The sequence below is a fragment of the Phyllostomus hastatus genome, unplaced genomic scaffold, assembly GCF_019186645.2.
Source record: "Phyllostomus hastatus isolate PE091 unplaced genomic scaffold, TTU_PhHast_1.1 phas_contig_210, whole genome shotgun sequence".
NCBI lineage: Eukaryota > Metazoa > Chordata > Mammalia > Chiroptera > Phyllostomidae > Phyllostomus > Phyllostomus hastatus.
The window spans coordinates 25,919,913-25,938,690 of record NW_025333737.1 but is presented as its reverse complement, the minus strand read 5'-3'; the positions used below and the strand labels follow the sequence as shown (position 1 = coordinate 25,938,690).

At 60.7% G+C, this 18,778-nt stretch overlaps 1 protein-coding gene across 1 annotated transcript; it reads right to left on the bottom strand.

The window, feature by feature from the left end:
* Positions 1-28: 28 nt before the first annotated feature.
* Positions 29-16,279, bottom strand: SAMD14 (sterile alpha motif domain containing 14). Its single transcript, XM_045836834.1, has 10 exons — positions 15,898-16,279; positions 12,519-12,573; positions 6,101-6,267; positions 5,330-5,618; positions 4,493-4,580; positions 4,314-4,388; positions 4,046-4,205; positions 2,909-3,028; positions 2,667-2,822; positions 29-1,863 (listed from the first exon to the last, which is right to left on the bottom strand). The coding sequence occupies exons 1-10, from the start codon at positions 15,904-15,906 to the stop codon at positions 1,708-1,710; spliced, it is 1,275 nt and encodes a 424-aa protein (XP_045692790.1). The 5' UTR covers positions 15,907-16,279; the 3' UTR covers positions 29-1,707.
* Between the last annotated feature and the right edge of the window lie 2,499 nt (positions 16,280-18,778).

Here is an 18,778-nt window from a genome sequence, read left to right as displayed (position 1 = left end):
ACACCCTGACGGGGCGAGACTCGGAGTGCCATGAGCGCAGCAGTAGCAGCCGCACAGCCGCCCGCTCAGGACAGACGCCCGACAGCACAGTCACCCCGCCACACTCGGGGCGCAGCGCAGCCCCGCCCCCAGCCAGCCCCTGCCTAGGACAGACAGACAGACAGATCACTGGCACGTCGTAAGTGTTTATTGAAAGAAACTCAGTACTGCCTCCCCCCTTCACATGCACGTGGGCACCCACCGGCTCCCGGTAGTTTCAAGGACCCCGGTGCCCTCCAACCTTCCCTCCAGCCCCTCCGCTGGGCCCGGGTCATGCCTGGTGCCCCCATATCTCAGTTTCCCTCTATCTCAGTCCCCCTCAAAAGCCCCTCTCCCAGCCCAGAAGGCAAAGAGGAAAGGGCTGGGTCTCAGGGACAGGGGTGGCCCTCAAGCCATAGGCCCTGGGCAGGAACGAGGGGAGTCAGCATGCACTGGGTCCTGTCTACTGCCCCAGGCTGATGGGAGGGCATGTGGAAGGGGACTTCTAATCAGAGGCCCCATTGGTAACTGGCCAGTGCTCCAGAAGCTGGGCTAGCTGCTGGCCAGCACCATACCTGATTCGCCCTCCCTACAAGGACGGATGCCACCCACAGGCTGCTGGGATAGCTCCATGCCCACAGGGGTTGGGCTGGCCCCACCCCTCCTTGTAGTCAGAGCTTGCAACTTCCAGTTCAGGAGCTCAATGAGACCTCGCTGGGGCCAGGGTGGGTGGGGGAGGGCCTGCAAACCCTTCCTGGATTTGCCTCTGCCTGACTCCGGTGAGGATTCCCCAGTTCAGGCCCGCACAGGCATCGGTGCATTGGTAGGGGGTGCTTTCATCTCTGCCAGCTCCTAAGTTTGTTCTGAGCCCAGGGGGGAGGGCTCAGGTGCCTTCTGAGGGCAGGAGGAGAGGTGGGCCTGCCTTAGTGGGCCAAGGCTTGGGCCTGACGGGGCCCCAGGAGGGGCAGGCCCGTAGGGATGTCGCCTCGCCATTGGGACCACAGGATGGGGAAGGGGAAAAGAAGGAGGGCTTCACCCTCCCTTCTCCTGAAGTCCTACAAAGACCGTGTGGGATGATCATGCTGCTTCCTCTGCTCTCCTGTTGAGGAGGCAGACCGGGAGTCTACTCTGAGTGCAGCGTGCTGCCAAGCCCACCAGCCTCCCCGGGAACAGAGCGGAGCTCTCCCCACACACAGCCACCCTGGAGAGCTGGAGAGGAACGTCTCCATCCGCCTACTCCTGCCGAGAGGCTCAGCCCCCTCTGAGCCCTGGGTCCCTGGCCCCATGGCAGGGCCTCTGGAGGGCTGACAGGCAGGCGTCCCAGCTCACTGCCCGCCCCCGCACCACTGTGACCCCAGGACAGAGCGTCAGACCGACCCAGGGGCCTCTGGGCTCCTGGACTGGCTTCAGCCCTCGCCCCTCTGCCCTCTTCCCATAATCCGCTACCTCCCCCAGGAACTCCGTGCCGGAAGTCCTCGAAATTGATTTATTACTGGGCCCTCTCCCTGGGGTCTCCCTTTCTGGGGGATCTTGGTCCAGGGTGACGAGGTGAGAGAGGGCAAGTACCCCTGAGAGCGTGGGGCCAGGCCAGCCCAAGCTGGGCGCCCGGGCCCTGCTTCCCTGGGGAGGCCTGTGCCCGCCGAGCCGGTAGCTGCCCGTGCCTGGGCGCCGTGCCCGCCTCACGTTCCTCTAGCTCTTCTTGGCCTCCTGCTCCCTGCGCCGGAGCTTCTCGCGCTGCCGTGCAGCCTTCTCCTGGGCCTTGCGCTCCTTCTCAGCAGCCGCCGCCAGTTCCTTCACCTTCCGCTTCACCAGCGCCCGGTCATGCGAGCTGCTGAGCCCCAGGCTCTGGGGGAGGAAACTGAGGGTGAGGGAAAGCACCCCAGGTCCTTTGTGCCCTGGCTGTACCCTCTCTGGAGCTCTACCTGCCCTCTCCTCCCAGGCTTGCCAATGGATCAGAACCCTCAGAGCAAGAATACTGAATGGGAGGAGCTGGGGGAGATGAGGGTGGAGAGTACCAGGCCCGTTACCACCACCGCCCACCATCCCCCACTTCCCATAATCCTTGGCTCCCATTCCTGTACTCACTTCAGTTTGGGCATACCCAGCCAACCCCCTGATGCCCAGAGATGGGGAGCAACTTGCCCAAAGTCACACAGCTGGTCACTTGGTGAGGCCCCTCCCCACTCCAGAGACTTCCTGGGGGGACTCTCCTCTCGACTCCTTCCCCAAGCAACCCAGCAGAGGGCGGAAACAGATCAGAAACCTTCTAGCACAGAGGCCAGGAGCCCCCTCTGATCCCCCCCCACCACTACCACCCCCCTCCAAGACTGAGAATCAGATAAGGTGATCCGGGGAGAGGCCTGCTTCCCATGATACCAGAGGACTCATCAGAGTCAAGAGACAGATGATATGAAATCCTAGAGGTCAAGGTCTGGAGCTTGAAGGTCAAACTGAAGAATTGGGCTTGAGTTTTAGATCAGACTGAGGACCCATGCCGGAGGACAGAGATTGGGCCAAGGGCCTTGCCCAGAGGTCAGAGGTCAGGGGCAGTGGCCTCAGAGGAGTGACAAGGTCAGGCTGAGGGGATCCCAGTCCTTGAAGGCTGCCTCGGGCTCCGGCCGGGCTGGGGCCCTCTCACCCTGACCCACCTTCAGTTTGCTTCCATCCAGCTGCAGCAGCTGCGGCCCGTCCACCTGCCGCGCGGCAAACTCAGCGGCGTACTGCTCCAGGTTGAGGCTGTGCAGCCACTGGCCCACCTGCTGACTGGTCCAGTGGTGGATCGTGGGGAGAGGCTCATCCAGGAACTGGGGAGGAGACAGAGGAAGGCGAGGGGGATGACGTGGCCTGTGGCCCGCACACGGGGCAGAGCCGGGGGCCGGAGCTCGCTCACCTCGTCCGAAGACTGGGACAGCGTGTGGTAGGGGTAGGAGCACTTGGCCTCCTGCCGGGGGCCGCTCGGGATCTTGGGGCTGCTGCTGGGGGGCGTGGAGTCGTCGCTCAGGGTGGATTCCTAGACAGGAGGGAGTGTGTGCGGCTGAGGAGAAAGCTTGCCCCCAGCCCAAGGGGGTACCCCCCATCCACCCACCCCAACCTGGATGGATGGAGATGAGGTCCTGGATTAGGCACTAGGAGCTGCACAGTGCACCCTGTGCGTGAGCCAGGAGCTGGGCAGGCACATATGACAGGGTGATTCGTGTGAGCATCAGGGGCTGAGGCCTCGGGGAGGACAAGCGGCCAGAACTGAGCCAGGCACAATCGTTAGCAGGAATGAAGGAGGTCTCAGACCAGGTGTCCACTCCTACAGGGAGTCAGCCAGGTTTCCCCCAGGCTGAGTCAGATGTGTCTGCCTTCTGCTTCTCCACCGTGGCCTCTGGTGCCCTGGCTGTAGATACCCAATTAGAGGTCCCTGTCCTCACTAGACTGTAAGCTCTCTGAGGGCCTGGGCTGCGTCCATTCCCTGGGGTACCCCCAGGGCCCAGCACAAGGGAAGGAAGAAAGGGGGGGGCATGCTGGGGAGGAGGAAAGAAGGCAGTCTTGGGTGAGAAGGGATCCCTTCTCCCCTGAATTCCTAGCATCCTGACCTCCTCTGCCCCAGCTGCACGTGGGGAACAGAACCATAGACCCAGCACTGGGCTGGGGAGTCTAGAGCCTGGCAACTCGTCCATGCGTGTGTGTGGGCAAGTCCCTTCTCCTCGGACAGGACATGGGGCTGGAACTGAGCCAGGCAGAAAAGTTAGCGGGAATGCAGGAGACCTCAGGCTGGGTATATGCTAGGGGAACCACAGTGCTCAGTGACGTGTGTTCAGTGGATGAAGCAATGAATGAATCAGCAGATGAACTGCTCAGAGTATGGACCTGTGAACAAGTGAATGCACAAACTCAGAGGTGGATAAATGGATGAATCACCGAATGGCTCAGCGGACAGACTGTCAGAATGCCTGGGCACCAGCCCAAGCCAGGCTGGAATATGCCCTCATGTCACCTGAGCCCAAGGGCCACTACTCAGACAAGAGGGCCACAGACTTACCTGAGAAGCTGACTTCTTAGGGCTGAAGCTCTCGTGTTTAGGGGAGCAGGCAGGGGAGGTGGTGCTGCCAGAGGACGCCGAGCCCTTGCCGCTGTCCGTGAACCAGGAAAAGGGCAGGAACGGGGAGCCCCCTGACCTGCTGGACCCCTCCACCGACTCCCTGTGGACAGAGCGCCCTGCATGGGTGTGGGCACTGAGGGGAGGGCCAGGCCCTCGGGGACTCAAGGGTGGAAGCTGGGCTGAGGTGCTCGCCGTGAGCGCCTCTTACCTGCTGCCCATGGACAGGCGGTTGCTGCCCTTCTCCTTCCGGCTCTTGCTAGTGGATGCTCGGCGTAAGGTGACCCTGTGGGGAGGGGAGGGGTAGTGGGGCAGTGCTGCCCACTGCACTACCCTGCACCCCTCCCTGCACAGCTCCAAGCCTGTGGTTCTGGCTTCTCCTGCACTCACCCCAGGTCCAGGAACTTCCGGCGAGTCTTCTTGTCCAGGCCAATGGTGGGGCTGGCAGGCTCAGGTGGGCTGGCATCTCGGCTGTCATCTTTTGGGGAAGAGGGAAGGAAACGGCCTGTGAAATAGCCTCCTTCAGTAGCCAGGGTAGGGTGGGAGAAATTCTCTTCACTTAGAACCATGCAACCTGGCCCTGGTGCCCTTCACCAGCTGTGTGACCTAGGACACGTCACTTTAACTCTCTGAGCTTCCTTCATCTCAAATATGGGGATAATAGCACCTGCCTCTCTCACGGGACCTACTGGGATGTTGATGAAAGCCCTAAACAAACCATAAACCACTCTGAAAAGGGAAGGACCACTGCTACTGAGTGTTAATTTTATCTCGGCTAGCTTCTAACCAGCCTTCCAACCTGTTGGTTGTCACATGTCACTTCCTCGGGGAAGCCTTCCAGGGTGCTCTCAACTAGGTCTTTTCACCCTTATATGTGCTTCCCCACCACCGTGCTCTTTTCTCACACAGCACTTATTACAGCTTGTAACTATACGTTTAATTAAGGGATGAACTGATTGCTTCCCCGGCCCCCACTGTAAGGAATTATTTCATTGTTCCTCCAGGGAACTACAGGCCCCCTGAGAATGAGAACTGCATCTGTTTGCTCGCTTATGTGCCGAGTGCCCAGCAGTGCCTGGCACATCGTAGGCGTTCAGTAGATGAATGAATGAAGCGCGGTGTTAACGCCCCGCAAGCGACCACGTCCCTCTAGGTCCCGCCCTGCGCTTCGGTGCCGCCGCAGTCCCCGCGCGCACCAGCAGGGGGCACCGGGTGGGCCGCGCTCACCTTCGCTGTGCGGCTCTGCTCGCAGGTGGCGGCGTACAAAGCTGGGCGAGCTGTCGGAGGAGGGCGCCGAGCGAGGTGGAGAGCTGGAGGCGGCGGCCAGGCCCTCGTGCGAAGCGGCGTTGTGCAGTGGCCGGTAGCGGGTGAGCGGCGAGGGTGGTGGCTCGTCTTCGTCTAGGCTGCGCCGCAGCCCCGGAGGATCCAGGCAGAACGAGCCCACAGCCGGAGACCCCGGACTCGAGTGCAAAGGCGAGCGCAGCCGGTGCAGGGGGCTCCCGCAGCCGTCGGTCACCTACGCGAGGGGGCAGCCGCTCACTGCCATCCTTCCTCCCCGCCTCCCGGAGGGGCTGGGAGCCCTGTTCACCCAGTAAGCGGCAAGGGAGCCTCCGGAGGCATGGAGCCCAGACTCCTGGTCTTTCTGGGAACTGGAAGGAGGGTTTCCCCGTGTGAGGTAGAGTGGTGGCTGGGCAGTGAATGGTGGGAAAATCGGGGGCTTTCAGCCACAGAGGCTGGGATTGAATCCCACCTCTTTTACTGTGTGGCTTTGTTTACGGAAACCCTAAGCCTCAGTTTTCTCATCTGTAACATGGGGATGATAATCCCTTCCGCGAGAGGATGAAATGAGCCAGAAGTGAAAGCAGCTGAAGTTTGTGAGCATCATGATGTCAGAAGCCTGGGGGGCGGGAGTGGTTTCCCTGGAAGAGCCATTTGGAGGGACTGCCCAGGGGCAAGAAGAGTGCGTGGGGTATGTGTGATTGCGTGGGTTGCCCCAACCTTGCCTCCAGGCCCATCGGAGCCTTCGCCATCCTCCGCAGAGCTGGCGCTGTCCCGGAGCCTGGAGCGGGAAGGCCGATGTCTGCGGCCCTTGGCCAGCAGCTGGGCCCGGGCTTTGTGTAAACTGCTGTCCAGTCTGACAGTCTCTGGCACGGCCAAGTCCAGGTCTACGAACCGGGTGAAGGGGGCAGAGAACAGACACATGAGGTCAGCAAGCCCAGAGGCCCACCGGCCACGTGCGCGCACACCCCAGACACTCCCCGGATGTCTCCGAGTGCCGGGCACTGGGAGTGCAGCTGAAATGGGAAGCAGGGTCTCTCCGTCTCCAGGGAGGCAGACATGTCAGCACAGAGATACGGCAGTGTGATGGGACCTCTCCCAGGCCCAGAGGGGGAACAGGACCACCCTGTGTTGATGGGCCGGAGAAGGACACGCCGCAGTTGGGTCTTAAGGTCTGGGTGGGAGCTTATGCGAGTGGAGGTTAGCAAGACTGGGAAGTAGGGAAGCAGGGCAAAGGGGATGTCCCAGGGCAATTGGAGGGTAGGTTTGTGGAGGGAAGAGCTGGGGGATGAGGCTGGAGAGATCACGGAGATAAGGGCTACCGCTGAAGAAGTGCCTCCTATGCTCCAGACAATGTATACATATATCACCTTGTCTACTCAAACCCAGCAGACTAGGGACAGTTATGCATATTTTAGAGCTGAGCAAACTGAGGCTCAGAGAGGTTAAGCCTCTTGTCTGAAGCCACCAGCTAGCAATTGTCTGGGATTTGAGCTTGGCTAGTCTGGCTCCAGGGACTGGCCCCGCTGGAGACATTGGCTTGCTGTGCCATGCTCACATGCTCAGGGTCACACTCAGAGAAGCACTATTGAGCACCTGAAGGGCTCTCCCTTGAATGGAGTGGAGGGATTCCCTCTCCCCTCACCCCCACCATACACACACCCAGGCCGGTGGCAGTGGCAGGGAGGAAAACCCTCAGTCCCCTGAGGCCTGTGTCTCCTGTCCTGGGGCCCGTGGCCCAGGGCTAGATCTGGGATGAGGACATGGAGGGACAGTGGGCAAACCCCACCGCTCCTGGTTTCCTGAGCCCTCACCGTGCACGGGGTCTCCAGGCAGAAAGGGTTCTTCCCAGACTCCAGCTTGGGTTAAGACCTTCCTTCCCCACCCCACTCCCAGTGATCTCGGGGACCCCCACCCCATCACCCATGCCCATTCTGTGTTGCCTGCTCCTCCTCTGGTCCGCAGATACCCCCTAAGCCACCCCAGTGGCTCTCCTGGTTTAACTACTGTCCATGTCTATTTCCAGCCCTGACCCCTCCCTCCCCTGAAGTCCAAGCCTGGCACCTCAACACCTGCCAGGGAACTTGTCATATCGAGGCACCCAGAACCTAAAACTCAACCCATCACCTTGCCTCAAACTGGCCTCTCCTCTGTTCCCTGCTTCAGAGGAAGGCCCCACCCTCCACCCAGCCACCCCATTCAGACAGCTCTAAGCTGCCCTGCTCCCCCATAGCCCCAGACCCCGTTGGTCATTCATGTGTCCAGCTGCCTACTTGACATCTCCACTTAGATGTCCAATGGGCGTCTTCAACGTGCCTGCCAAAGCTGGACGCCCCACCCCCAGCTGCTCTTCCAGGCTGCCCAGCTCAGCAAACGGCGGCTTCATCCTCGCAGTTGCCCGGACCAAACCCCCGGAGTCATCGCTGGCTCCTCTTTCTCCCTCCCGCCCGACAGACCGATCTGATCCATCCACAGTTCCTGTTAGCGCTGCTTCTGAAATATAGCTAGATGTACTGAAATATTTATGGTGAAATGACAAGATGTTTTGGATTCGGTTCAAAATAATCCAGGGGAAGAGAGGTGAGCGTGCGAGGGAACGGAGACGGAACGGGACTGGCCGGGAGCTGACGACGGTTAAGGCTGAGTGACCAGGGCGTGTGTACGGTGGCGGGCGAGGGCTACTCTCCCCACTTCTGATTTCCCACACGAAAATATTGTTCGTCTGTGTCTGTGTTATTCTCACGCATGAATATGCACGGGGAGGGGGAGGAGGGGAGAAGGAGGGGAGGAGAGAAGCAGGAAGGTGGGGAGAAGAGGGGAGGGGAGGGGGCATGAGAAAGAACTCACAGCCTGTCTAGGTCACCGTCACCTCTTGCCTCACAGCTGGTATTCCCCCCTCCTCCTTTTCCCATTTACAGTCTATTTCCAACACAGCGGCCAGAGTGATCCTAATGAAACCCGTCAGCTGGGGTCACTCCTCGGTTCAGAACCCCCCAGGGACTTCCGTCTCTCTCTCAGAGTAAGAACCCAAGTCTCCCGGTGGCCTACAGGTCGAGTCTGGGCCGCCTTCTGAGCTTCTGCTGCTCTTCCGAGCCCTCCCTCCACTCCAGCTGTGAGGCCTCCTGGCTCTTCCTCCTGCAAGCCTGACCCGCACCTCAGGACCTTTGCACGTCCCCCTCCTGTCCTGTAAGACTCCAGCCACAGATTTCTGCACAGTCCTCCCCAAACTTCCTTCAGGTCTTGGCTGAAATACTTTCATTGGTGACTTCCCTGACCAGCCAACTTACAATACGCCCAGAACCTCCGCACCTGTTTCTCCTCTGTCATTTCTCATTCCTTAGCTCATTAGCTATTTTACTTACTGTGTTGTCTCTCTCCCACCCTCTAGAATGTCAGCTCCACTAGGGCAGATGGCTCTAGTTTGTTCACCGCTCTAACACAGGCGTAGAGCAGTGCCTGGTACACAGTGGTTAGTAAAGGTTATTTTAATGAAAGAACAGATTTGCCTGCTCACATCCCTGGAACCCGGCCTCTCCTCTCCAGTAGGACTGAACGGCCTCAGCTCAGGCCTGCACCAGCTGCCCAGCCCGCCTTGCCCTCCCCCATCCCTACCCTCCAGAGCATGGCCTCAGCATCAGTCCGTTCTTAGTGTCCTGCTCCCAGTGTGTGCCAGGCTCTGTCCTGCCTCCCTACCCACTCTCCTGAAGCTAGAAGAAACTTCCTAAAGCACATTCCTGACTGTGTTTCATACTCTCCAGCTTTCAAACCCCCCAGCAGAGGGTCAGGGGTCAGGGGTGAGGAGCAGTAGTCCCAACGTCAAGTTGGAGCCCCTAAGCCCTCCACTTAAGCCCTGAGAGGCCCACACCCTCCCGTGGGGCCCACATTCCCTCCTCTGCACAGCACGCTCTTAGATGCGCGCCTCCGTTAAGAGCAGAAGCCCTGGAGCCAGCCGGCCTGGGCGGAATCCAGTTCTGCCACTTGCTGCCTTACATTTAGCTAACAGCTTCCTTATCCATAAAGTGGGGTCATCATAGCAGTTCCGTCCTTACAGGGCTGTTGCGAGCACTAAGAAAGATAACCCACAAAAAGTGCTTCGCTGTAATGCCTGCGACTTGGCAAGTGCGCCCAGGCACTGGCTGCCGGTGGCGACAGTGGGAATGGCAGGAAACCGCCTGGATACCCGCCTCTACCTTCGTTTCCGCCTCCTTCCCTGTGTTCCTGCTGCTCCCTCTGCTCCGTCACTCTCCCCCCACCCCCCTTGTTTGGCCCTCAACTCCAACCTGTCACCTCGTCACCTCCCCCAACTCTGGACAGCCACATCTCCTCGGGCTCGCCCCTCTGATCTGGAGAATGAGTGCCCCGCGCCAGTCTGCACAGCAGAGGCTGGCACCCTTGGCTGTCCACCGGGTACCCTGAGGGCCTGGCGCAGGGCCTGGCAGAGGGTAGGTGCTCAGTAGGTGCCTGACAGATTGAAGCAGGGCCGCACTGCCATGGACTCCAGACACACACGGGTGCCCGGCGAGGGTCACGACGAGGGTCACGACGAGCACGCGCCCGAGTCCCATCCCATGCCACATTCTCGTCCTCGGCACAGCACTCCTCCCACCTGACATTTCCTTGCTTAGTCAAGAGTGCCGAGTGCCGTAGTGCCGGCCCCCTGCGGGCCCCTGTGCTAGAATTCAAGCTCCGTGATGGCAGTGACTGTGCCTGGCTCGTTCCGTGCTGTCTCCCCAGGGCCTAGGACAGAGGGGCGCACAACAGAAGCTCTGATGTTTGTCCAATGGATGAAGAGGACAAGGAGTGACTGCGGGGAGCTGCTGTTTCAGACGAGGTAGCCAGGCCGAGGCCCGGGAGACAAGAAGGAGCCAAGCTTGTAGAAAGAACAAGAAGGGACCATGTGGTCATGGGCCGGGAGTGTGGAGGGTCAGCAGGGGCCGGTGCAGCCAGCAAGGGGAGGAGACCGGCCTGGCTGAGGGGGAGGGCGGCCAGACAGGCAGGTGTCCGGGGGCAGCTGGCAGTGGCGTGGACAGGGGAGCAGTCCTGCCAGAGGCCTGCTGTCTTGCACTCCCGGGTGGACCCCACTGCTCTGGCCCCTCAGCCGCCTCTGCTTCCGGTCTGCTGTTTCCAGGCCCTGGGGCCGAGCCGGGGAGGGGGGACTTCTGCCCCCTGACACAGAATCTCCAGGCACTGCCTGGAGGCAGCGAGGAGTGAGGACGGAGGGCTGACGACAGAACAGTGGCCATCACTTCCTCGGTTCTCACTGTGCTGGGCACCAGTCTTCACAAGTGCCAGCTCACCCAAACCTGCCCACGGCCCTGTGAGGAAGAGGCCCCGGAATCCCCGGGCAGCCTCCATGTGGCTGGCGAAGAGCGGGCCGGGGCTGCAGGCAGCCTGGCTGCAGGGGCCCAGGGTGTAACTACCAAGCCCCCGCTACCTCCTCTGAGTCCCAGGTGGGGGTGACCTCTGAGCCCAAATCCTCGCTTTACAGGTGGGGAAACTGAGGCTGGGAGAGGAAAGGTTTGGCCCAGGGTGCAGAGGTCATTAAGGCAGTGCTCCTGCCACTCTGGAGGAGGTGCTAGGACCGAACTGGTGCCTGGCCACCCCAAATTACACAGTGGTCGTCTCTCTACTCTTGACTTCCCATAATAAAATGTTGCTCCTGCGTGTCTGCGTCACACAGACTCACACATGCGCACACTATGGGGAGAACGAGGAGGGCCGGGGAGAAGGGCCCTTTTCTCCTGACTCTGGGCCACCGGGACCCTGGTCATCGTACCTGGGAGCATCTAGGGAGCAAGGTGGGGCCAGTCTCTCTCCAGCCCCTTGGTCTGCCAGGCCCCCCTCACCCACTTCCGTCCTTCCCTGTTCCCTGCGGACCCCTCCTCCCCACTCCCACCAGGAGTTCCTCTGTCCCAGGGCAGTGGGAAATCTTGAATATTTAATTGCCTTTCTCATCAGGAAGCAGGCAGGGCTGGCGCTGCTACCTCAGCAGGTCGGGGAGAAGGAAAACAGGAAGGGGTGGGTCGGGACGAGGGGGAATGGAGGCCGAAAAGCCCCACAAAGCGGAGCTCATCTGTGTCAGGCCAGAGGTCAGGCCAGGCCTGTGTGGAGAGAGAGAGCGGCTCAGAGCCTGAGAGGCCCAGCGGCACTTCACAGTTCACGACTGGGGGAGTCCCAGAGGCCAGCCCTGCACCCCGCAGGCCCCAGGGAGGGTGAGTGGAAAGCAGCGATCCCCAGGAGCTCCTGGGGAGCCGGGAGGAGGCAGCAGTTCCTGGCATCGCCAGGGCATGCAGTGGAGCCAGGGGAGAATGAGGGGAGCAGCGGAGGGGGAGGAGCAAAGGGGAAGGAAAGTGGAGGTGAATAGGGGAGGAGAAGCTGGGAGGCCCTGTGGCTTCCACATGCAGGAGCCCCTCAAGGTCATGCACACAGGGTGAGTCCCGAAAGCCGCACACACGTTACAGGCTTTAGGCGCTTCTTTCTGTCTCCTCCAGGTCCCTCCATGTTGCTTTGCTCACTGACTCCTCCACCCAATCCAGCTGGGAAACAGCCTCTCTACCCCACTGCATGCTGGGAACTATGCCCGGCCTGAAGGTTTTTCTCCAATCCAGGGCGCAGGCAGGTGTGTTGTGCCTGCACCTCAGCGCGTGCTGAGGCTGAGTGCGTGTCATGTATTTGATTTCTCTGCACGGCCCTGCCGACGGAGGTTCCTTATTTATGCAACTGAAAAGTATCTGTCACGGGTGCTGGGGGACACAGGTGGCCAGCACGGAGGCTGAGAGCAGGGAGTCGGGCAGTCTGGAGTCCCAGCTCTGCCACTCACCTGCTGTGTCGTCTTTGAATCAAGTCCCACCAGCACTCAGTGCGCGGGGCTCCCTGCCTGTGAAGCAGGCACGCCTCTTCGCGTGACTGTGGGGACTCGATGGGACAGTGCATGTGAGGTGGGGGTGCAGCCTAGTACCTGGCACTAGACGGGCACCTAATAAACGGGGATTCTTGCCAACATCGCTGCTGTTGTCACTGTCCTGTCACTCAGACAGTTGTGACAAAGAATCAGGCTGGAAGACCCCAGCACACGTGTACACTAAAGTCCCTGAGGGACTCCTGCCTCCCCCCTCCCGCAGCACCAAACAGAACTTACCAAAAACCTCATCGGCAGGTTCTCGGAGCTTTGAAGAAGCCATGACTCCAGAGAGCTGGGAAGGATAAGGTGGGGGGAGAGAGAGAGAGAGCAGGTGAGAGGGTCAGGTGGGTGGAGGCCAGGAGCGGGTCCTGGCCTCTGGCCCCTCACCTTCCCTCAGGACTCTTCCTCCAGCCCTTGGGAGAGGCGCTCTCTGAACTGCAGCCCGGGTCGTGGAGGCTGCGGCAGGAGGGGAAGCAGAGGGCAGGGGCAGAGGCAGGTCCGGGGTGCAGACCGGGCTGAGTCCTGCAGCCTGGGCCCATCTGATGTGCTGTGTGCCTCCACGTGGGTCACTGACCTGTTCCCCGCCACTCTCCTGGGCCTTTAGGTTCCCAGAGAACCTTTAATCATCGTATATTATCCCACAGAACATGTGGGAGAATTCTTGGAGTTTTGTAAATCCAATCCTCCCGTTTTACAAATAAAGAAATGTGAGCATGACTGGCTGAAGGCCACATAACAAGTCAATGGCCATATCAGGACCAGGACTCAGGTTCTTACATCCGTCCGTCTTCACTACTGCTCCCCCATCCCTCTCCTTGGGCATCCATCCATCCATCCATCCATCTTGGCATCCATCAGTTCATGCCATCCGCCCACCCATCTCTTGGTCCATCACCCAGTCGTGCTCCCCCTACGCCCATCACGGGTTTGCTCCCCACTTGCCTTCCTGAGCACCGAGCTGTTCAGGAAGCTGGCGCCGTCAGCAACAGAGCCCCTGTTCCCGACAAACTCTCTGTTCTACACGCACTCACACTCACAGATGCCGGAGGGTATGCGGTATGCTCACAGCACAACAGTGGACAGCCAAATCCCTGTGATGCATCCAGGATGTTCTCGGAAGAAGTGTGGGTGGGTAGGAGGGTTGGTTTTGTGTTTTTGGTGGGAAGCAAGGAGGAGGGCAGGTGGGGAAGCGGGGTGCATGCGGCTGAAACAGTTGGGGCGGGCTTCCTAGCAGATACGGGGTTGGAGCAGCCAAAACCAAGGCCTGGCTGTCAGAGGGGCAGGAGAACACCCGGTGGAGGGAGAGTGAGAGAGCTCTGGGGCAGGGACACACTGCATTGCTAGGACACGGTCTTCAGTTAGTCCTGCCTCTCAGGTCTGTGTGCGAAGGGCAGGGCACTGGGCTGGACCATGCAATGGCCTGGCCGTGTAGGAAAGCCACACGCCTGTTGGGGTCTTTTCCAACTCCCTGTAATTACACGGACGTCATTTCACTGGTTCTGAGGATTCTCAGTATCTCCCCTTTACAGAAGGAACCAAGATGCAGGAGATAATGGGCAGACCTCAACGGTGACCCTGGTCTCCTGCCCCTCAGCCTTATCCGGGGTGATGATCTGCATTTTTGGTGGGTGCTGTTCAGGAAAGGACCCCGAGGGGAGAAAGGGAGAGGGAGGGGAGCTGGTGCATGATGGCTAGACCCGGGAGAAGCAGGCTGCATGGATGCGTGGGGCTGCCAATAGGAAATGAGGTGTCAGAAGGACGCAGAGACATGGGCCCTTCAAGAACCCTCCTGCCATTTTTTAACTCTGGGTGTGAGCAGCAAAGAAGTTTTGGGGCCTCTCTTCCTGTCCTGCGGGGCCAGATGGGAAAGGAGCCTGCCCCTAAGAAGAGACCAAAGTGCCTCATTCAATCACAAAGCTTCATCTGACCAGGGCACAGCTGCCACCACCTCCAGAAAGCTGTCCTAGATAGCCCTCCCTCCTCTCATTTGTCTTCATAATTTCTAAACCCACCCTTCCCCAACCACTGGGAAATGAGGAATGTTTCACGCTTTATCCATTCCCTAACTGGGTCAGGTCTCCCCCATATCAGATGGGAGCTCCCCAAGGAGGGGAGGGGCAATGTTCCCCACCAGACAGGGGACTCTCTGGAGATCAGGGTGGAGGCTCCCCGAGGGCAGCTGTGGTGAGCTCTCTCTCAGACAATGGGGAAAACCTGCGTGTCCTTCATTCGAGGTCCCGTCCAGGGTGGAGACTTCCTGTGAAAGGAGTCCTCTCTCAGGTGCCCTCTGGGGCGGGCTGGGGCCTCCGGCTCACACCTGAGCCCAGTCCACCCTGATTCAGCACAAACTGCTTTCTCTCCCTTCCCTTCAACAAGTACCTCCCTGGGGTGTGTGTGCGTGTGTTGGGTGGGGGGGTCCTCCTTACTCTGGGAAGCAGGACTTCCAGGAGACCACCAGGCCCCTCCCACCCAACCCCCTCATTCCCAAACTGAGCCATCACACTCCTGCACACACACACACACACACACACACACACACACGCAGGTAACTTCCACGGGGTGGAAATGAACCTGTCCCTCTGCACAAAGTCTGGGCTCGGATTTGACTGGGCTACTCCTTCCAACTCCCAGAGGAGGAGCACCCATGACCTTTGACCCTTCCCTGGGAGAAAGAGAGACAGGGGAGCTCGAAGCTTCCTGGAACCCAGGGGAAGGAGAAAGAGAGGAAGGGGCGCAGCCTTGGAGAGAGAACGGGTAGTGGAAGCAGAGACAGACAGGTTGGAGGAAGCAGGGCGGGTGTCAGTTAGAGCCGCAGGAAAAAGGAAGAAAGGGCACGCGAGAGAGGAGACGGAGAGAGGGGCCGGGGAGAGCGGGAGCGAGCGGGAGGGCCACCGGCGGCGCTGAGTGAGGCCCGAGGGAGGGAGCGAAGAGCGAGGGAGACCGCTGCCTGGAGAGGGGCGGCCCCCAGAGAGGAGACGAGAGGGAAGGAGCTCTGGGAGAGCAGAAACGGGCCAAGAGAGAAGTGCAGCAGGGAAAGGCTGGGGAAGAATGGCCGGGAGCGGGGGCTCGGGGCAGGGGGAAGCAGTTGTGCAGCTACAGAGCGCGGAGCCCCTCTCCCATAGGCCCAGGCTCGGTCGGGGCTTCCGGCCAGCGTCGGTTTCCCCACCCCCACCTCACCCATCAGCCCAGCGCCGCCGGACAGGGGGAGGGGGTGGGGGTGGAGAGCAGGGCACCCACTGCACTCCCAGGGCCCCTGGGCCCCCACCCCCCACGGCATCAGAGCCTCACGGCCAGTTTCTTTCCGATCCATCAGTCCAACTCCGCGCTGGGCGAGAAAGAGTTAAGCCCGCTCCCCCTCCTCCCACACCAGTTTTTTAAATGAATTTATCCGGGTGGCGGGCGGGAGGGAGAGGATTAGGGACACAAATCCGATCTCCGCCCCCTCCCCTGACAGCCCAGCACCCTAGCTCCCAGCAGCCCCCTAAGGGGCAGGGGGAGAAAGGCCCTAGTGGCTTCACTCCATCCAACCTGACTCGGGGTCCCACAGCGAGCCCGAGTACGCTCCCGGCTCCGCTTCTCCGTCCACCCCCGGGCCCTTGAGGTCCCGGCCCCTCACCTCCAGCATCAGTCATCTTCAGCGTCCGGCACCTAAGGAAACCCTCGGGCCCATGGTGCTCCGGGCGGGGGCCGGGCGGGAGAGGGGCGGGGGCCGTCACCCCGGCCGCGGGGGACTCCGGGCTGGCTCGATCCGCTCCATCCTGGGAGTGGGGTGGGGGTTGGCAAGGAGGGCCCGGGAGCTGGAGGGAGGGGGGTGTTTTGTGGGAGAGATGGAGGTTTGTAGGAAGCAGGAGGCGCGGGTGGGGCTGGACCAGAAGACCTGACGGGAGGATGCTCCGTGCGTGTGCGTGAGTGTTGTGTGCGTGTGTTGTGTGCGCGCGTGTGTGTGTGTGAGAGAGAGAGAGAAGGGGGAGAGGGAGAGAGAGGGAGAGAGAGGGAGAGAGAGGGGGAGAGAGGGAGAGAGAGGGAGAGAGAGGGAGAGAGAGAGAGGGAGAGAGCACCACCTCCCCGCCCCGCCCCCTAGGCCCCACCGGACGCGGGTCCCCGCCTCCCAGGCCGCTGCATGTAGCGTCGCGCCAGCGGGGGTCCTCGGGGGTCCCCCGGAAGGGGCGATGCGGGGGCGCGTGGCGGGGGCGCGTGGCGGGGGCGCGTGGCGGGGAGGCCGGGAGCCCGGGAGACAAAGAGAGGGAGGAGGGGGGAGCGGAGGGAGGGATCGGAGGCAGAGCGCGCGGAGGGACGGAAGCGGCCCGCGTCGCGTCGCAGCCAGGCGAGGGGATCCCGAGTTGTTGCTACTTCTCAGCCCGCGGGAGTTGGGGCTGGGGGAGCGGCCCCTCGCTAGAACCCACGGGGCTTCCACTTTCTCTGCCAGGCCCGTGAGGGCTCCTGATTCAACCACTCAACAGACATTCACCGAATGGCCGTTTGCGCGGAGGCCCGAGGGGCGGCGGGGAACAGAACCCACTGGGTCCCGGCCATCGGGGCTCCCGGAGTAGTCACGGGGAGAGGCGGGTGGGGAGGTCCTCACAAGCCCGGGGGCTACTAGGCCTAGTTCACCGAGGAAACCTCAGCGCTGGGAGAGCGCACGGGATGGGTTGCGGTGGGGGCAGAGGGGGCGCTGGGCCTGACCAGGGGGGCGGGGGGAGGGGGTGGGGGGGGGGTGGAGGTGGTCGGGAAGGATTCCTTGAGGAGACGATGTGGCAGCTACACCTGCAGACCAGGGCGGGGTGGAAGTCCTAGTGGGGCGTGAGGGGTAGGGGGAGAGACCATGAGTGAGACCGCAGAGATGGGGGTGAAGGGGTGGACAGAGGGCCTACACTTCATCCTGAGCCTTAGGGAAAGAAGTAGCAGAGGGAGGGGCTCAGACTTGCACTTGAGCAGGAACGCTGGGCTCCTCTGTGCAGATGGGATCAGAGAGGGGGCAGCCCAAAGGCAGGGACATCCCTCCTGAGGCTGCTCTGGGAGGATGACAGTGCCATTCAGGGTGTAGGAGTGAAGAGACTGATAGCACGTGGGGCCTGGCTGGCCACTGAGGAGGAGGAGGGGTCTGGGACAGACTGCAGGGCTGGGCCCTGGAGTGGAACTGACAGGGGCGAGGGGATGAGAGGGATGAGGTCAGACTTGGACCTGGTGAGCTGGAGGTGGAGGCAGGCCAGCTGGGAGAGAGAATGTAAAAATCAACAACTAGCTACCATACTGGGATGGCTGGGGGCGCGCTCGGCCAGCAGTGTCCTCAGCACTTTCCTCGGATTAAAAATGAGACAGGTGTTCCTATCAGCCCCGTGTGAAGAGGGGAAACAGACTTAGCAGTGGTGAGGCTGGACTGAGGTCCACAGCTCGGGAGGAGGGTGTGGCCCATAGGAAGGGTTCCCCAGCAGCCAGTGCCTCTGCAGTCGCGGGTCTCCGAGGGGCTGTACGAGGTGGCCGCTGAACCAGGATGGTCTTGGGTCTTGTAAAGACAGAATTAATAACTTTAGGGACTGCAGGTGTCTAAGGAGATCTGTGGGAGCTTGTGGGGGGTGTCTCTGGGTGTCTTCAGCATCTGCTGGCAGCCATGGGGTGCTGGTTAGATTGTGGAGATCTGGGGAGGGGGTGGTGACTCTGGTGACAGCCTATCAGGGCTATGCCTGGGGTCTTTATAGAGGGCATGGCTTGCAGGGATCTGGTGAGATCTGGGTGGTAGGCCGGAGTGGGGAGATGATAAGTATGTAATGTCAGTACTGGGGGTGGGGGTGGGGGTCTTCTGTGGGAAGGGGTCTGCCAGGCTATGGGACTTGGGAGGACCCCCTATTATTCCTAGTAATGCCTGAGCTTCTGGGAGTTAAGAAAATCCTTATCTGATTTCCCTCCCCTATGGCAGGTGTTGGAGTTGTGGCACACCTGCCCTGCCTCCTAAGAACTAGGCAGGCGACAGGGTGGGCAGGTGACAGTGCTCATAGCCGCTTGACCACACAGCCCCAGACGTGGACATATCTCATGGGCTAGTCACATCTCAGGCCTGAGAAACTCAGCAAAATCACACACAGCACCCTCAGCCACACACCGCACTTAGGCTCAGACATTGGTTGCGGGGACTCCTTGGCCCACCTTTTAGAACATACAGTGTGCAGGCCCCTCCCCTAATACACAGGACAGGGGAGGGTGGCGGGATCCCAGCAGCAGGATGCTCAACCCCAGTTAGACCAGCAGAAGGCCTCACCACAGCCCCCAGATCTGCCTCCCCCCCCAGGAAGGTCCAGCCACTTCACCTCTGGGGACTTCTTGGTTTCCTGAGCAGGGCCCCAGTGACCTCTAACTTTGGAGCCAACACCTGTGACCTTGTGGTCTGGTGGCCTCTGATCCTGGGATTCAGTCACATGGATCTATCTTCCCAGGAGTGTTCCAAGGATAATCCACTTGGAGAGGCATGGCCATCAACCTCAGGTTTCCAGGTGCCCTCTGGT